General features: G+C 46.3%; 1 protein-coding gene across 8 annotated transcripts in view; it reads left to right on the top strand.

The window, feature by feature from the left end:
* The window catches only part of APBB2 (amyloid beta precursor protein binding family B member 2), a 375,901-nt gene that overhangs the window by 293,884 nt on the left and 62,700 nt on the right, over positions 1-19,317 (top strand). For all 8 annotated transcript variants that reach the window (XM_077758890.1, XM_077758894.1, XM_077758895.1 and 5 more), the window contains 2 exons: positions 9,679-9,825; positions 12,534-12,661. In XM_077758890.1, coding sequence (XP_077615016.1) covers positions 9,679-9,825; positions 12,534-12,661 — 275 coding nt within the window. The remainder of the gene's footprint in view (positions 1-9,678; positions 9,826-12,533; positions 12,662-19,317) is intronic.

Here is a 19,317-nt window from a genome sequence, read left to right on the forward strand (position 1 = left end):
TGACTGTCCTCTTTGTAGAAGGCCCCGTCGATGTTAACAAAGGGTGTACTTTCCAGCNGCCCAAATGCTCACCATGTTATCCACAGTCAGGGAGGAACAGCAGAAGTGCCCACTGGGGTCAGTGTAGAAATGCTCTCTTGGCCCCCCCGCCTGCCTGCCGGGTTGCTGAATAATTAATCAGGCTGATTCCTTCCTTCGGCCGGATGGAGAAGTGGGTCAGGCTCCACTCTGGAGTCCCCAGGCACCTCTCCAGCAGAGCCCACCGGGATGCTGAACTTGGAGAGCATTTCAGTGTTTCAAAGAAAAACAATAGCAAATAAAGCTTAATTGTATTAAAAAACGGTGTCCATAATGACAATGATGTACATTCCTCCATGTAGTAACCACAAACACCCGCTAACTAGAGACTTCCCTATTACGGAGGCAGTGTCCAAGGCAGATGTTTTGAATCTTGAAAAGCCTGTGCTTTTTTGAGAATAGTCTCTGTGAACATCATTGGCGGTCACAGCCCTTTGCTTCCTGGCTGCTTATATCTCAGTGAAATCTGGACATTCAGAAGACTGGCCCCGAGGCAGAAATCAGGCTCATGCTGTCTCCATTGTGTGCAGTAATTTGACAGTAACAGGATGGAGAGCTGTTCTTAACTCTTAGGGAAATCTCCCGGAACAGAGGATGTCAAATGTAATGAGGGTACCCTAAATGACTCTGTTATTCTGGCCACCAAGATGGAAAAAAAATTTTTTTTAAGATTTTCTCACTTCATATATGGGCAATATGATTACTCAAAAGGTTCTTTGGGGTGCCTGGATGGCTCAGTGTGTTAAGTGTCCAACTCTTGATTTTGGCTCAGGTCATGATCTCACTGTTGGTGAGATGGAGCCCTGCGTGGGGCTGTCAGCACAGAGCCTGCTTGGGATTCCGTCCTCTCAAATTAAATAAATAAACATTTTTTAAAAAGGTTCAGGGTACCTGGGTGCTCAGTCGGTAAGCATCTGACTTCGGCTCAGGTCATGATCTCACAGTTGGTGAGTTCGAGTTCCACATCCAGTGAGCACTAGCCCCACTGAGCCCCAACTGAGCCCTGCTTCTCTCTCTCTCTAAAAAACAAACAAACGAAAGGTTCCTCTTCACAGTCCTGTGTAGCAGGAACGTGGCCCCAAGAGCACAGATCTGAAAGCACTCTGCGGAGCAGCTCTGCGGAGCTCGGGCAGCAGCGGAATCCCCTGCTCACAGGCTCCGGGGAAGGATGCCAGCCTCCTGCCCTGAGGAAGTCCCGGTGTCCTTCCCAAGCTCTGCCCACGCCCTGGGGCTTCTGTTGACTTCCCCGCTCCACTCTGAGGCCTTTGCCTGTTGCTTTTCCTCTACCAAGCATGTCCCCAGGGGAGGGTACACCCCCTCTTTTTGTTTTCCCTGGACGTCAGCCATCTCTTCCTAGCTCGCTTCTGCTGGAGCACCAAGGAGAATCCAGGGGCTTATCAAAAACAGGTGCTGGTTTCAGAAACTGGGTATTGGACTTCGGTCCTCTTAGCAAGCCACCCGCTCAGAGGCTGTGCTTCCCTAGAGGTGATATACCCACTTCCTTTCATTCCCACTTCTGCCCTCCCCTACGTTCCCAGTCATTTCTTACGTGGAGCCATTGAACCATTCTCCTCCTCCTCCACTTGTCAAAGCACTCTGATGCCAACCAGTAAGCTTTTCCTACCCCCTAATATGCATGTCCTGATTGACGTCGTGATGACTGAGTACTCTGGTATCTAACTCCCTTGGAATTCTTGTAAAGCACTTCATATTTGCAGAGCTTTTGGAAAGTTGGTGCAAGTTTTAGACGCTTTTCCATAATATGGAAACACACAAATAATTTGGAGTATATTTTCAGGAGGTTTAAAAGCCCATCCACAGACACCCCCCCCCCCCCCCCGNGGAGATGGAGCCCACCCTTCTGAAGAATACGGAACCTCCCCTGCTCCTCCTCAGGCCCTGTGTCCCTCTCTATCCCCAACCACTGAGGTGCATCCTTAGTCCCACTTGATCATTAGTTGGAAAAACAAAACAGGATTGACTGGCTGGCTGTTGGTGGCATTCCCCAATCCCAACGCATTTGACAAGAACCAAAGATCTTGAGAAAAGAGTGGCCACCTTGTCTCAACCATTCCCTTTGGACCAGACCAGTATGTGAAGATACTTAGCACAGACCATTCCATTTAATCATGCCAGTACCCTCGGGAGGCCCATACCATTGTCCTCAGTGCAACAGAGGAGGAAACTGACGCTTACCAAGATTGAGAAACTTGGCTTAGATCACACAACTTGGGATTTTTCCCAGATCAGTGACCTGAAAACCTGGGCCCTACACCACCATGCTGACACCCCTCCCTTATATACCGCGTACCTTACTCATGTTAACAGGCTCTGTTACCTTTGGCATCATGCCCAAATGAATACACCCTTCCAACTTTTTAAAATACTACTCAGAGCAGAGAATTTGGTCTGTTTGGTTCATTGATGTTTTCAATAAGTGTCAATAAATGTTTGTTAACTGAATGAATCCATGCATCCTACAAGGCTTGGCTCAATACCACATCCTTCAGGAAGCAGTCCAAAACCGCTGTCTCTGAGTTTTAAAAAAGTCCCCTTCTATGAGCAATCAACACGTGTGTGTATGTCTGTGTCCCCTTATTTCACATTGCCATGTAATAGATTCCCATTTGTGTCAGCTCCTTTACAGGCTTCTTGAGAGCGGTACGGTGTCTGACTCATTTCTCTGTGTCTCCAGGAACTAATAGCCACTCAATAAATGTTTATTGACTTAAATACACAGTTGTTATTGTCCTGCAGGGCAATTAGCCTTCAGTGGTAAGTCAGTCCTATAAATGAGCGTTAACTAAGATTGCATGTGTAGTGCTAGATCCAACTGTAGCCTTTTCTCTGTGAACTTTAGTCTTTTAATTCTAATGTAGTGTTGCTGCGGATTCTGGTATCATTTTCCTCTTTGTCATGGCTGCTCAGTAGTCATAGAGCACTGAACTTGATCTGGGCATTGAAGGTGCTGCTTTGTGGATGTGGGCTCCTTGAAGCACCATGTTCCTTGGTGCCATGCAGTGAGGCCTGATCCTCAGGCAGCTTTGGTTCCCTCGTCTCTCCCCTCCCCCATCCCTGTCCCATCTTGGTCCTAGAATAGCGTTTCCCCCACCCCGTCCTCTGTCATCATGTTATTATCTGGCTTATTCTCATTAAAGCTCAGGGGAGGGATGAAAACACAGACCACCTCCCAGAGAACAAAGAGTTAAATGAGAGGGCCTCCTTGATCCAGAGAGAAGAAAGTAAACATTTACTGAGGACCCACAATGCGCCAGCCACTTTCCTTTCCTCGGATCTCCTGGATGCTCTGCGAGCCTACGTTGGAACCATTTTTCACCCGTGAAAGCTTAGATTCATGCAGGCTGAGCACCCGTTGATGGAATGTAGGAAAACCCAGGACTGTCTGGCCATAGAAACCGAGGCTTTTTACTGTATTCTGTCCCTCTACACATGTTCTTTGGAAGAGGTTTTCCCCAGGCGTACGTCTCTATTAATATACTACTCAGAGAAAATGAAGTTGAAACAGAATGTGTGTTTCCAGCCACGATATGACACCTTGATTCCAGTGTGGGGGTGGGGAGGGGGGAAGCGGTGGCAGGGACGGAAGCCTCAGGCCAAGAGCTGTGTCCCTTCTCATTCAGCCGTGACTCTTGTTTCCCTAATGCCAGTGATGACTGACAACAGCAACCGGGGCGGCAGCAAACTCTGCCCGTTAATCCTCACAGCATGTGACAGGTTGTTAGGAGACCGGGAATTTGAGTGTCACGTGAAGTGAGGCATGGAGATTTTAACTGACTTGCCCAGGACCATGGATAGTAAATGGGAGTCTTGGGATTTCCACCCACATTTTACCTTCAGGACCAGTCTTAGGGGCAGCATGACCTTGGGTGAGGAAAGGGGCCTTCTGTCTATAGCGATGGTCCTCAAAGCGTGGCCTCCAGACCTGCAACCTCAACATCACCTGGGAGTTTGGTAGAAATGCAGATTCTCGGGGCACGTGGGGGGTACAGTCGGGTAAGCGTCCAACTTCGGCTCAGGTCAACTCATGCTTTGCGAGTTTGAGCCCCGCATCAGGCTCTACATGGACAGTGTAGAGCCCACTTGGGATTCTCTCTTCTCTCTCCCCCTCTCTCTCTCTCTCTGCTCCTCCCACACTCTCTCTCTCCCTCCCTCAAAATAAATAATAAGTAAATTTAAAAAAGAGGGGCACCTGGGTGGTGAGGTCAGGTAGATCTGACTTTGGTTCAGGTCATGATTCCGTGGTTCATGGGTTTGAGCCCCACGTCGGGCTCTGTGCTGACAGCTTAGAGCCTGGAGTCTGCTTTAGATTCTGTGTGTGTGTCTCTCTCTCTCAAAAATAAACATTTTTTAAAAAATTTTTAATTTAAAAAAAAAAAAAAAAAGAAATGCAGATTCTCTTGCAGATTCCCTACCAGGACCTGCCGAATCAGAAACTGTGGGGCCAGGGGCCAGTTTTCTGTGTTTCAGCAAAGCCCTCTGGGCAGTGTGTTTGCACGTACCACCATCCACAGCACACTCCACATGCTGGCCTCGGCTGCAGCCTATTAAACTAGAGAAATCTTTAAAACCCACACACAGGAAAGAGTTAAAATCCATCAGTAATATAACAAACATTCATCGAGTTCTTGCTGCATTCCAAGCACTGTGTTAAGTACTTTATCTGCATTGTCTCATTTATACCCAGCAACAGTGCTATAAAGTATAGGTACTGTTATTATTCCCATCTTGCAGATGAAGAAACTGAGACTTAGAGATCTGAAGTGACTTCCCCAAAGTTGTGACTTAAATCCAGATTCATATGATGACGCTGCCCATTCCCTGAACCCTTACTCATTTGTGCCCTGTTGGTAAAGAGCTACTGAAAAATGAACATCGGGGTGCCGGGCTGGCTTGGTCAGTGGAGCATACAGCTCTTGATCGTGGGGTTGTGAATTCAAGCCCCATGTTGGGTGTAGATATTACTTTAAAATCTTGAAAAAATGAACATCAATCAAAGAGCAAATGTTAGGGTTTTTTTCCTTTAAATTTTGAAAAAGTATTTTAAAAGTAAGATTGATTTGGGGCTCCTGGATGGCTTAGTTGGTTAAGCGACCGACTTTTGCTTAGGGCATGATCTTGCGGTTCGTGGGTTCGAGCCCCGCATCGGGCTCTGTGCTGACTGCCAGCTCGGAGCCTGGAGCCTGTTTCAGAGTCTGTGTCTCCCTCTCTCTCTGACCCTCCCCTGCTCACACTGTGTCTCTCTCTCTCTCCTAGAAATAAATAAAAACATTTAAAAAAGTAAGATTGATTAAATATTTGATTTTCTTGATTGAATATTTTGGGCTCTTCCCTCTTTCTCAAAACAGATGTTTATTCCCAGGGCTGATTGCACTAAGCATCATTATTTCTGAGCTTAAAGAAAAGCAGTGGTGGTCGTAAACCTTCCTCGCCACACGGAGGCAGCACCCAACAGCGCAGTTTGCTCTTTTCTGCTTGGTTCTTCGGTAGGAAGTCCAGCTCACTCCCTGGTGGGGCTCCGTTATTCCCCTTCCCCCTGTTTCCTCACACTTAGGGCCAGGAGGACGTGGTGAAGCTTTATAGATCAGAAACCGAATTAGAACAAATTAGAACAAACAAGATTGCACAAGGAAAATTACTTAAATTCGTTGTAATAATATAGTAAGTGTGACAAGCAGTACACTTCATGTACCATATGCATTTCTTAGCCAAGAAAAATACCCTTGAGTTTCATTAAGCTTGTTTAGATTGAAATCTTGAACTTAAGGGACAAAAACCACCAATATTCCCTATTCACTGTTAACAAATCCTTTTGTGTATTTACAGGCTATAAGATTTTGTAGCAGACAACTGTGTTCCTGGCTTTTAGTTTTAAGGGCATATGGCCCTTCCACGGTAATACTGGTGTTTGCCGTTCACCTCTCCCAGGACTACCAGATGGTCTGTTTATAGCAGCTTCTGTCGACCTTGAACCCTGTTTCCACTTGGGCATATCACAGTATCTCCTTCAAACCTCAGTTTCCACGTCAGAGGCAGAATCACTGGAATTTGACTAGAGCGACTATAATAATTTAGTATCCAAACTGGGACCCTTTTGAGAGTAAAAGGAGCCACTCAGTGATTTTGCAGGAACAGCCCACATAAACCAGAAGTGTCGTGGGGACAGTTGGAACATGTAGTCACCCTGACTTCAAATCCTGTCCTTTCATTTCCCCCTTTGAGAACTCCAGTTACGATTTATTGTAGCACTCTATTCATTTGCTCTTTCCATTCAACAAATGTTCACTGAGTCTTCTTTCCATTTTTATAAAGGAGGGGAACATTGGGATTGTGTAAATCACTTGGCAAGATCACAGTACCAGTAAATGAGAGCTGAGGTTTTAATCCAGGCTGTCCCTGACCTGGGCCATATATATATATACACACACAATTGTGCTGATGTCACTGACTGTTCCCTAGCCCTCTCTGACTCTGTTCTCCAGCAAAATCTCAGCTAGAGAGTGGTTAAGAGCGGGAGCCCAGAAGTCCGACTCCCTGGATTTGAACCCTGGGTTCACCACTTATCAGCCTGACACTTTGTTCTCTTTCCTCACCTATAAAATGGGTAGTTAACGTAGTATTGATCTCAAAGGCTTGATGTGAGGAGTAAAAGAATTAATACCTTTGGCTTTTGAACAATGTCTGGTTTGTGTGTCAGATGATACAACTATGCTGTGTTTATGTTCTGCATTGAAGTAGGCTGGGATAATATAAGTGTTCTCCAAATCAAAAGAGTTCCCATTTCTCTTTTGACGCAGGAGGAGAACACTAGAGGTGTGTGACAATGTGATTTATACGATAAATATATATATGGATGCTGAGATATATTTCTCCTATGTTTGGTCTTCACGTGTGGTTCCCCGCTCACAGCTCCCAAAACCCTTGGAATTTCCTTCAGTGTTGAGAGTGATTGGGGGTCTTTTGTTTTGCTGATGATGTGACTTTTGGAAAGCACCTAAGGCTGGGGGCCAGTCACCAGCAGAGCCAACTTCTGGTTGGGTGTGTAGAGTGTTGAACTTTCAGTCCCACCCCCGGACCCCTGGGGAGAAGGAAAGGGTGGAGACTGAGTCCCGTCACCAGGGCACCAGAGACCAATGAATTAGTCACTCTTGCCTAAGTAATGAAGCCTCCATGCAAACCCAAAAGGGTGGTGAACCCATGGAGATTGGGGAGAACAGGGTGCCTGGGCGGGCGTGGAAGCCAGTAAGTAAAATGTTTCTGAATTCTGGGAGCTGCTCTAACAAATGAATCGAATCCAAGGAGTGAGTTGTTGGAACCTAGTCTGTAACCTGGACAGTCTATTGCCTGGCATCTGAAGCGGGGGGGGGACACAGTCTTGTAGCACTGTCTTCAGGCAGCGTTAGGATGGAGTTGAATTGTAGGACACTCATCTGGTGTCTGAGAACTGCTTGGTGGTATTTGGGAAAACCTCCACACATTTATTTGGCAAAGGTGGAAAAGCGAAGTTTTTCATTACATCCGGTGGGATGTGACAAGATCAGAAAGCAGGCCAGGGTAGGTTGTTGAGGATAGAGCGTGGGGCAAGTCCAGGCTAATAGCATCTCCCCCACCCCCACCCCCCGTGAGATATGTGTGGCATTCCTCAGGCACTCCGCTACCCTAGGACAAAGGAAAGAAAAGGACAGGAAACAAATGGTTAAACTGATAGTCTCCATCAGTTGACAAATATCTTAGTAACTTACAGGAGAACAGCAATCTTACCAATAGCCTAATCTCCCGAAACCTATGGACTGTTTTCTGGAGTCCCAGCTCACCCTCCCCTCCATAGTGATGTGAGGAACAAAGGCAAGAAGAAAATGGCAGGTAAAATTCAATTTCCTTATAACCCGCATCCCACTGACAAATACCTGAGGCAAATACAGAGTATGACGTTTCCCCAGGAACTCCCTTCTGTCTTACTGTGAATGCTTTGCTAGAGGGGGAAACAACTTTAGCCTGACAGTTGCTAGGCCTCCAGTGATCTGAGTCGTCAGCCTAAGACAGCCCCTTCGGGAACTCTCTCTTGATTTTATCTCCCCCTTCCCAGTCCATAAAACCTCCCCCCACACGCTTCTAGGGCAGCTCTTCCTGCCCACGGGTCCTGTCCCATGCTTTAATAAAATCAGTACTTTTACATCAAAAGACGTCTCGGGAATTCTTTCCTGGCCGTCAGCTCCGAACCCCACCGTCACCCCAAAACCCCATTGTCGTGGCATTGTGTTCCTAACCGACGTGGGGCCTTGCTGGAACCGACAGGGAGGAGGTTAGTGAGTTACTCCAAGGGACTCCTCCCACCGGTGAGGAAGGGGCGTTTTGCACCCCCTGTGGTCCTTGTTGGAACTGCCCCGGCAGCCAAGCCCTGTGAGTTGGGGGTCGGGTTCTGAATGTATTCTAATGAAGCTAGAGGTTACTTTAGGGCCGCGGTTATGGGAAAGAACGTTCCGGGGTGGGGGTTACCCCGGCTGTTTGCATTCTGGAGGTGGTGGGCAGTTTCTGGCTTTTTCAGCTGTCGGGCAGTCCTGTTCAGTGCTCATATGTAGCCAACTGCCTCCTCTTCGGTCTGATCATGAAGTTCACTCTGGGATCTCTACAGAATGCTCTTTGAGAGCCAGCCCTGGGGGTCCCGCAGAAACGCGGCCCCTCGTCTGCCCCACCTGGGCTGGGAAGGCGGCTGCTTCTAGTGCCATGCAGCTTGGGAGGGACCCTGTCCCAGCCGCCTGGCACCCTGGCCATTGACAGCAAGCGGATCTGTAGCCAGATTACCCCTCACGTGCCCCATGAATTTCTTTTTCATACATCTTTGAATTTTTTTACTTGTTCCAATATGCATATAATATTTTTATATGTTGGAACAATTGAAAAAATGAATTTCTAAAAGGAAGATGAGGAGGGTGATCTCAAATAAAATATCTCTAACGGATAAAACAATTAAAAGAATTTGTGCTGTAAGGTACCTAGGAACTTGCCCACTGTGCAAGCTTTCAGGATTTTGTGTTAATTACAGATGCAAAAGGACCCGAAACCTATTATCACAAAAGCACATTTCCCCCCCATTTTCCTTCATTTCTGGGTACTAGAGAACACATTTTACTTCATCATTATTAGAAACAAGTCCCTAACATGTATTTAATTCTTTCTCTCTCCCATTATCTTTTTCTAGGTATTTAACAAGTAGCAGATCTCACAGGTGTTGCATTTCTTCGTATTTAAAAAAATGCCTTATCATAGATAAAGGAGTAAAAACCTTCATACTAATTAGCCTTGTAATTCTACTTCTAGTAGTCTACTTTCAGAGAACAACCTGAACACACACACACACATGCACACACGCACAGAAAAGTAGGCAAGAAGATATTTATGACTACATTTTTCTAATAGTGAAAAACAGTCACACTTCAATTTTCCAACAGTAGACAATTTGTTTGCTAAATTCAATGACCAGACATGATACTTGAAGATACATTAAGCATACCTTGCAGGAGATTTGGGTAACCTGCTGGAGCTGGACCGTGACCAGTGTGTGCTCTCTGCTCTGTCTTCCAGTGTTTTGCTGTGCGTTCTCTGGGATGGGTAGAAATGGCAGAGGAGGACCTCGCCCCCGGTAAAAGCAGCGTTGCCGTCAACAACTGCATCAGGCAACTCTCTTACTGCAAAAATGACATCCGGGATACAGTTGGCATCTGGGGAGAGGTGAGTAAAGCATGGAAATACTTAATGGCAGGCTTGCTCACACTCATGTGCTTGGTGAGACCACAGAGCTCCGCAGGACGTGACACTGATGCTATTTATCAGGTGCATTTTCCCAGAAAGGCAGGTAGTATGGGCATGGCTTATGCACCCTTCGATCTATCTGTTAGCCGGGCCAGATCCCAGCGAGGACTGGGCCTGGCAGAGAACAGTTCTGTGTATCTACAGGGCAGGGTCTGACCCAGTATCTCTGAGCCCCAGAGATGCATGGATGGGTGCTAGGGTCCAGAAACCCCTAAACCTGCGCGCAATGTTGGATGCACCCTTATGTAAGAAGGAGAAGAGAGCTCTCTGAAAGCATGTTTTCGAAGGGTAATGTGACCCCTACACATACACACAAGTGTTTGATGTCCCTGTACTCTAAAAGTTGACAAAGTATCCTTTTATAACACATTCTGCTTGACTTATAATCTGAAAATCAATATTATACCCGAGCTTTTAGAATGGATGCCTGTATATTTGTTCTCACTTTGAACAAGGTGATTCTGTTTTGAAATGTTAGTTGACATCCCTTCAGAAAGGAAAAGTAATCAGTAAAAATACCAAATTCGTATAAAAATCATATCAAACAGGAAAATCAGTATGCCTGATGTGCTTTGAGGTCTGGGGAATGGGTGTATCAGAAGCACCTTGAGACAGTGCTTGCTGCCTGAATCCATGATCCTCAGCCATGCCCAGGGTCACCAGAGCCTTGGCAGCAGACACCTGCTGTGTGATGGGCTGTTAGAAGCCCCCATCATGTTACTCCGGGAGCTGTGCCATAATGAGAGGGGGGCTCCCAAGGCTTCCCATGGAGGAGCCTATGCACCTTAGAATGGGGCTGGACTGCACTGTCGTCCAGACTTTTAGATCCCAAGCATGTGGGAAAAGACGGAAGTATTTTCTCCTGACCAAGAAAAAGACATTTGTTTGGTGTTTGGCTTTCCAATACTTTCACTGCATTACTTCCCACCTCCCACCCAAATACTGAGACCGAATTATCTACCTGCCTTCAGTCTTCTTCAGTCAAAATGCTATTCCACCGAAAAGAACAAATCTCAGCTAAGATAGAAGAAAGTTTTGCATAATTTATACTAATGTGTGCATGACTGATGAATACCACCAAGAAGAGCTTAGTAAGATTCTAGAGGAATCTCCAATTGGCAGGATTCCCACGAGAGAGAGAGCTTTGGATGGGGGTATATGGTGTGGAGGCAGCCAGGCCAGAAAATCTGCTGTCTTTCCACCTACTTAACCCCGCTAAGCCATTTCTATTTTTCTTAGTTCTTTCTTCTTCTGAATAATAAACTCTTTGGGCAGCGTTTCTAGTTCACAGTATGTGAAATATAGCTCAACGCTTAGGGGTAGAGCTCTGACCTTTTGCCATGCCTCACCACATACAGCACAACACCTTACATGTTCGAGTGGCCGACTGAAAATATAGTCATGATTGTTTGATGAGTGTCTCATTTTTAGATGACAGCGGGGTACGCATTGCTGTTTGGGTGGGAAAAACCAATTAGCACGACTTTACCCTAGTCAGCCCGGAGCTGCTATGTGTTAATGAGAAAATCGATAGGACGTGAGTGGTAAGACACAAGTGTGCCAAATGACCCAACGGAAGCCATGCTGTATTTTCATTCAGGGACACTGTATGCTTAACCAGCCATTCTCAGTTTAGACGACCGGCTGGAAGTCGGCGTTGGTTCTGACCAGCAGTGCAAAGATGGTCAGTAGAGGCAGCGTCTGTGACCTTTGGGAGGATCAGCTGGGGTTTCTAAGTTGAGTCAGCTGCAAGGAAATGCATCACCCTGCTCAGAGAGGGGGACCATGGGCCACGTCCCGTAAAGCATTAAACCAGAGGCTTTCATCACATAGTATCTGCGATGTGATGAAGTCCTATAAACACTAGCTGTTGTAGTACCCAGAGATGTCACAAAGGCACCTGCCACTTGTCAACCAAATCACATAGATGCAAAGTGCTGTAAATGCCAAGAAGGGATGGGACGGTCACAGTTGTGGGAAGGCCGTCGGGGACATGCCTGCTAGGGTCTGACCAGAGAGGAAGGGCTGGAGAGAGACAGGTAGTGAGAATGACAGGCATGGAGTTAGCGAAAGACCAGATTCTCTCCAGGGAACCCTTCCGTCCATTAGCCTTCCTTCCCCCAAGTCAAGATCAGAATTGTAAATAATGAAAAATAAGAGCTGGCTATAAGGCAGGCTAGTGACACATTTCGGAGGACTTGGAAAGGGAGGGAGAAATTGGGTGTGGGGGGAATAGGAAAGATTCATGCATATTTTCTTAAGTTTTTTTTATTTTTGAGAGAGAGGGAGGAAGGGAGAGCATAAGCAGGGGAGGGACAGAGAGAAAGAAAGACAGAATCCCAAGCAGACTCCATCCTGTCAGCACAGAGCCCGATGTGGGACTTGAACTCACAAACTGTGAGATCATGACCTGAGCCGAAACCAGGAGTCGGACACTTAACCGACTGAGCCCCCCAGGCGCCCCAGACTTATGCTTAGTCAGGAGAGGATGTTGCTTTCTTAGGAATACAAATTATAGACTCCAGGGGTGGCTTCCTTTGCCCCTTGAAATGATGTCCCTAGATGGCTTCACACATCACGACCCTTTGCTTCCTGAGAAAAAGAGCATGTTTTCTTTTGGGTCCCAGGGGAAAGACATGTACCTGATCCTGGAGAACGACACGCTCAGCCTGGTGGACCCCATGGACCGCACCGTGCTCCACTCTCAGCCCATCGCGAGCATCCGCGTGTGGGGCGTGGGCCGCGACAACGGCCGGTGAGTATCCTGCGGTGCTGCCATCACTCATCCCCTCTCCACCTGCTCCAGTCTTACCTTCACACCAAGCGTGGCCTCGCTGTTGTTGTCCTCGCTGAACATGAAAGGTGACATTAAACTGTCCTTAGAAATGTAAAAGATTAAATAAAGCACATCTCTCTCCTAGTTCATAAACCCTCCAAACCACTTCCCTTCCTGGTTTTTGCCGCTCAAACCTCTTATCAACTCTGGATCCTGTCTTCATGTTCTGCATCTTTCCCCATCTGCTCCTCCTCCTCCTCTGAGTTGCTAACTCACCCAGGCTCTCTGGAGCCCTGTCTCTTTCCCCGCCCCCTCTCTGCAGTCTGGGTTAATCATAGCCATTTCAGAAGCCCTCCTTTTGGTGTCTCCTTAGAGGGCTTGCTTGAAAGGAGAGGTGGTACCGCAAGCTTTAGATCATAAAAGCATGGTGATTAGGAACTTCTGGGGTTTGGGGCTGCCTGATCTTTTTTAACATCTTGATATGTCTGGTCACATCAAAATTCGTGCAATGTTTTTCCAAAATTCTACTGAACATTTGTTATTTACAGCAAGTTTTTCTTAGACGTGTTGTGAATCCTCTGTTCTCCGGGGTGGCTGGAAGTAAGGAAGTTCGCATTCATATTCTAAATAATAAAGTGGTACTTATCACAGACCTCCTACTCGGATACCGTTGTTAAGTAATTGGGCTACATTAAATGCATTCAGCTCTTAAATTATAGTTAACCTTTGGCAGCTCTCAAAGTATCTAAGGGTCTCCTAGCTTTTAGGGATCGGGCAGAGGATGATTTGTTATTGCTTTATTGGAAATGGAGAAAAGCAGCTGAAAATCCCAGATGACAGAAAGATGACTCTCTTGGGCTTAGGGTTCCATTCCGGGGCATTCTGGTGTATTGGGTCGTGTGGTCCTCTCTTAGGGGCTCTGCCTTGGCTTATCCTGGTGGATTTGGTAGTCTTTTGATTCATTTCCAAGTCCCAAGCCAGAAAGAAAAATGGTTATGCACTCTTCAGTCCAAGAACAAGCATTTTTGCTACAACCAAACATAAGAATAAAAGGTTCTCATTCTGCAAAAGAGAAAGTGGAAGTGCCTTCCTCGTGCTGATTGGATAGAGCTTCCTGAGCTTTTGTAACGGAGTGATGAATGGTGACAGCTGGGCCAGGTGCACTGGTGGGGGGAGGGGGGGGAACGAGTGGGTAATTTGTGCGTACACACCTGTCATTCACTTACTATGCCAGAGCTGTAGCACCGCAGGTGATGAGTTGATATGAATTGGTTAAATTTCAAGGAAAATGCCTGATGATGTTTGTTCATCATTAAGAACGTTAGCCTTAATGGAAGGGTGTAGGATGCTCAATCCTTCCCTAGTTCCTGTCCCAAGGTTGTTTTCAAGGCAGGAGTCACAATAAAGATCATTATATGCATGTACAACTAGATGGGGTTGTGAACCTTTCTTAAGATAAAGCCATGAGCAGATTTTTGTTGATGATGTTTTCAGCCTACACAGTTTTTGAAGTTGAGGCCAAACGCCACATGTCAGGGATAAAAAAATATATATTCAAAACTCCAGTTGACAAAATTATTCAAGCTCTGAATCTCAGTTTCCCTCATCTGTCAAATGGGGATCATAATAGGGGCCACAAAGCTTTTGTGTATGTTGTATATATATACAATTGTGTATCTGCTGTCAACTGGCACAGTTAATGTGGTAAATGGTTAATGAAGGTTAGCTCTTGATTCGTGGAGGCAACAGAATACATCTAATTACACTGCTTCCTTTCAAAGACAGGGTGAATATGGGAGGGGTTTATTCAGACCTCAGGGAGGTTTCAAGGACAGCTTATCATTTGATACAGAGGGATGAGGGTCTGTTGCAGACAGGATGAGTTTAGTTTTCCTACAACCTCCAAGGCAAGGAGACACCCCCCCTCCCCGCCTGCTGCCCCCCAATGATAGCAGTGTGAATTCCGCCTCGGTTATGTTTTTTGAAATGTGGGCTCGATTAACCATGTTTTTGAAACCACTTCTTATTCTTACTCGGTGTTAACAGATAAGTGTAATTTAAAAATTCCCTCAGGGCTCCACTTTGGCTGTCAAGGACCTCAAGCTCCTGTACTGGGTTGGGGGCCCTTGAGTTGCATTGCTTTTGGAAGCAGTGAATAAAAAAGTATGTTTGCCAGTGAAAGATTCTATTTCTCCCCATTGGTCCCTTGAGTCTTCATTCCCTAGAAGAAAGGGCTTTTGTATTCCTGCCTTTTTTTTTTAAACTTTCTTTTGCTTTTAATTCTTTTTTTTCTTACAGCAATTTACAAGAGCAAATTCAATTTGTAATGCTGCAAAGGAAAGGGGTTTTCACTTGGCATGAATAAAACATAACAGTGTTTCATTTTGCTTGCAAAAATGAGCCCATTTTGCATTCCTTTGTAACTTTCCTTATGAAAAAAAAAGGAATCTCTTAGGAGATTTCTTTTCTCTCTCTCTCTCTCTCTCTCTCTCTCTCTCTCTCCTTCTCCCTTTCTCTCTCTCTCTTTGTGTTTCTGTCTCTGAATTCTAAAAAGATATGTTTAATGAAATGTGAGGAAGAGACAACACAGTGAATGCAGCCCTTTAGGCGCCCAGCTCAGCACTCTAGGTGCCCAGCAAAGACTTGCTGGTTGGATCTATAACTCAGGAGGCACAGTCCTTGGAAGTTGGGCTCTGTGTTCTCTGGTGAGTAACAAGATAACCATTTCATGGCAACGCCAGTAACGGTCCCTGACATTCATGGACAGCTTACCCGGCACTGACGCTCTGCTATGTGCTTGGCAAGCGGCACTCCTGCGGTTGCGTTCTCTCCCCCTCCCCCTGTAATAATCTGCTGGTCAGTTAGTGGTACCAGGTGCACACAGAAAACCAGGGCAGTATATTCGTTTGCAAGGGCTCTAAGGGGATTTCTTGATGTTGTTCAAAGGAAGAAGAAAAGTGTATTCCAGAGGCTCGAAGGGCGCAAAATCTTTCTTGAAATTCAGAGTGCTTCACTGAGCCATGGAGTTTCTGAATTTATAAAGTTACTCTGGGTGTAGCACTATCTTAAGGCTTTCTAGTGGTTTTGAGTTGCTCTGGAGAAGTTTTCTTAGGGGGTAAGTTTACTTTGGATGAGGAGGTGATCTGGCTGTGACACCCCCCACCGAGCCCCAAGGTTGATTCGGAGAACCCTCTCACCTTGGACGGAGTTGCAGTCACACCGGAAGTTCGCTCTCTGTGGGTTGGGGGTCATTGCTGGACTGGGCTGAAGTGCTGGCCTTATTCTTGAGGGTTGTGCCTGCCTTTATTGTGGTGTTTCATAGAGCCCTTTTGCATTATTGCCCAGGAAAGAGAGAGCTACCTCCTCTCTCTTGGCTGTTCTATCCTTTGGCTCCTTTTGTTTCTTAATTTATTTATTTTGAGAGGGACAGAGACAGCGTGAGTAAGGGAGGGGCAGAGGAGAGAGAAAGAGAGGGAGAGAGGGGGAGAGAGAGAGAGAATCCTAAGCGGGCTCCACGCTGCCAGTGCAGAACCTGACGCAGGGCTTAAACTCACAAAACCTCGAGATCATGACCTGAGCCACAACCAAGAGCCGGATGCCTGACAGACTGAGCCACCCAGGCACCCCTATACTTTGGTTCCTTTTGATCACAGTGAGATAAATATAAGGCTTCCAGACCTCAAGTTTGGCAAAAGGGGTTTCATAAGCCTTGTATTTCCAGCGTAAGGCAGCACTGGGGAGTACCCACATTCACCTGCCCTGCCGCTTCCTGCTGTGGGAAGGAGGGCGTCCGCACAGGTACACGTGGCCCGGGCCTTAGAGCTGGCACTTGGCCCCCGGTGACCGAGACAGACCACCGGAGAGCCACCTCCCTTGTCTCCGTGAGCCTGCCGGCTGTCGTTTGAGGACGGGCAGGAGGACTCCCCGAGCCTGTGTCAGGGGCCCATGCCGACTGCTGGCCCCCGCTCTCTTCTTACTCATCCAGACCCTGGGAAACAGCCTTCCCCCTCTTCTTTCATTCAGGTACCCAAAGCAAGCAAACATAGTTTCTGAACATGAGGGACTTTTAACAGGGATTCCCCTCTTCCCTTGGGGTAGATATGGACCCGCCTTCTGGGAAGGATCTGGGCACACGGATCCCTGCGTACGTTGCCCGCCTGCAGTAGTATCTGCTGATCCCGTCTGCTTCCCGTGAGAAAGGAACCCGGGTGGATGGGATAGTCAGAGGGTTTCAGACCCCATACGTGGTGTGTCCCCCCCCCCGAGTGACGTCTGTAGCCGTGTCTGTGGGGCACCAATGAGGTAGGATGTTCATTCGCTGTGCTTGAGAGGGAAAAAGATTTTAGGGTCAGTTGGGAAACTGGGTCAAACAAAGTGCAAAGAGCCCCTTTCTCTGGACCCTCTTGGAGGTTTTCCTGCGCTGATATTCACTGGGACCCTTTTCTTCATGGAATTACAGTCACATGGAACACACTTTGAAAAATGCTTCTCTGGTCAGTCAACTCATTCATTAAAATTAGTGCCAACACTAGATTGCTGTCTTTGTTTTTAAGAAAAATTGGAGTTACTTTTAATAAGTATCCATAAATGGAGAGCCTATCGGGCGTGCTAGAATCAAGATAATATCCCTTCATAATTAATAGCAGTGACCACAGCTATTGGGCACAAGTGCTTTTTAAAAAGTGCTTTCTTGGATGGGGTGCCTGGGTGGGTCACTCGGTTAGGCGTCCTATTTCAGCTCAGGTCATGATCTCACGATTCACAAGTTCGAGCCCCACATTGGGCTCTGTGCTGACAACTCAGAGCCTGGAGCCTGGTTCCAATTCTGTGTCTCCCTTTCTCTCTCTGCCCCACCCCCACTCACACTCTGTCTCTATGTCTCTAAAAAATAAACATTAAAAAAAATTTTAAGCACTTTCTCAGATTAAATGTTGATCCTGTGATATGATTTATGCTTAGAGTTTGTATTATGAAACCTGTCTTTCTAGAAGATGCTTTATACACATCTCTTTTCTATTTTTGATGAATAATTTCATCAAAATAGATTATTCATGAATTTCCAAATGAATTTAACCTTGACATAATTGTTTTATCTGGTCAAGATCTCAGGAGACTTTTATCTAAAGAATATAGTGAGTCTCAAGTATACCAAATATATTTTTTTTCATATTCTCATCGCTTAGTATAGTCCCACCTGGTTTTAGCCAGCAAGACCCTGCCTGGTCTGAGTTGTTTTAGAAGCCTCTTGTGACACATAGTTCTTCCTCTTGTTTTGCTGACACTGTTGTCTTGTTTTCATTTCTGTTGAAAACACTGCTTAATTTGGGGGTAGGATGGGGGGGCAGGAGGGTCCTGAGTAATACTGGGGTTAATTAATTAAAATATGTAAAACTTTTTTTTTTTTTTTAAATGTTTTATTTATTTCTAGGAGAGAGAGACAGCGTGAGCAGGGGAGGGTCAGAGAGAGAGGGAGTCACAGACTGAAACAGGCTCCAGGCTCCGAGCTGGCAGTCAGCACAGAGCCCGACGCGGGGCTCGAACCCACGAACCGCGAGATCATGACCTAAGCGAAAGTCGGAAAGTCGGACGCTTAACCGACTAAGCCACCCAGGCGCCCCTAAAATATGTAAAACTTTGACTCAGAGGCTTTTAAATTGAAAAAGCAGTTTAGTAGAAACATCTCCCAACCTCTTTATTTAGAGATTAGGGAGCTCAGGACAGAGGGTGTGACTTACCTTAGATGATCCTTCAGGCTCCGACAGCGCAGGGACCAGACTCCTGAGACTTTCATCTGTCCTAATAGGAGGCTCCTCTGTTCATCCTGACAAGAGACGACAGATGGTCTAAAACAACCAAGGGTCGGGAGGGAGGCCCTTGATCTCTATGGCCTGGTCCTTGTCCTTAAAGATCTGGCTTCTTTTTTTTTTTTTTTTTTTTTTTTATTTTTTTTATTTTTTTTTTTTNGCAGACTCTGCACTGTCAGCACAGAGCCCGGTGCAGGGCTAGAATCCATGAACCGTGTGATCATGACCTGAGCCAAAACCAAGAGTCGAATGCTTAACCGGTGAGCCACCCAGGAGCCCCAGATTAGTATTTCATAGAGGAGAAAAAGTTGTAGGTATTATAACCCAGAGCCTAGCTTGGTTACTAGCATGTTGCACGTGCTCTGTAATGATTAGGTGGTTGGTGAATATATAAAAGCCCACTATTACTGCAAATGAATGGGTAGCTACTACTTTTCATACATAAATCTTCACATTGAACCCTTTTACTCAGATGTAATCATCAGAGATTTTTGGCTTCATGGCAAATCCAATGATTGAGAACATAATGTGGCTCCTATTATGATCTATTACTAGTCACAGAACGCTTCTGACACCAAATGTGTGGGTTTTTCACACCAAAAAACTTCTCAAGCTCTCTGCAGATACTAATTCCGGGTGGCCTACAATTTAATTCAACTGTGACACGAACTACCTGGAGTTAGTACAGACGCCCGCAGGCTAAGGGCTGAGCCCTTAAGCCCTCCAGACTGCCCCAACTTCAGCTGCCAGTCACAATTCCAGGGCGCTCATACTCCTGACCGGTCCGCAATTCAGAGGCTCCCACAAGCCCTCCTCAGGTTTGATAATTTG

The sequence above is a fragment of the Crocuta crocuta genome, unplaced genomic scaffold, assembly GCF_008692635.1.
Source record: "Crocuta crocuta isolate KB4526 unplaced genomic scaffold, BGI_CrCroc_1.0 scaffold223, whole genome shotgun sequence".
NCBI classification, from domain to species: Eukaryota; Metazoa; Chordata; class Mammalia; order Carnivora; family Hyaenidae; genus Crocuta; species Crocuta crocuta.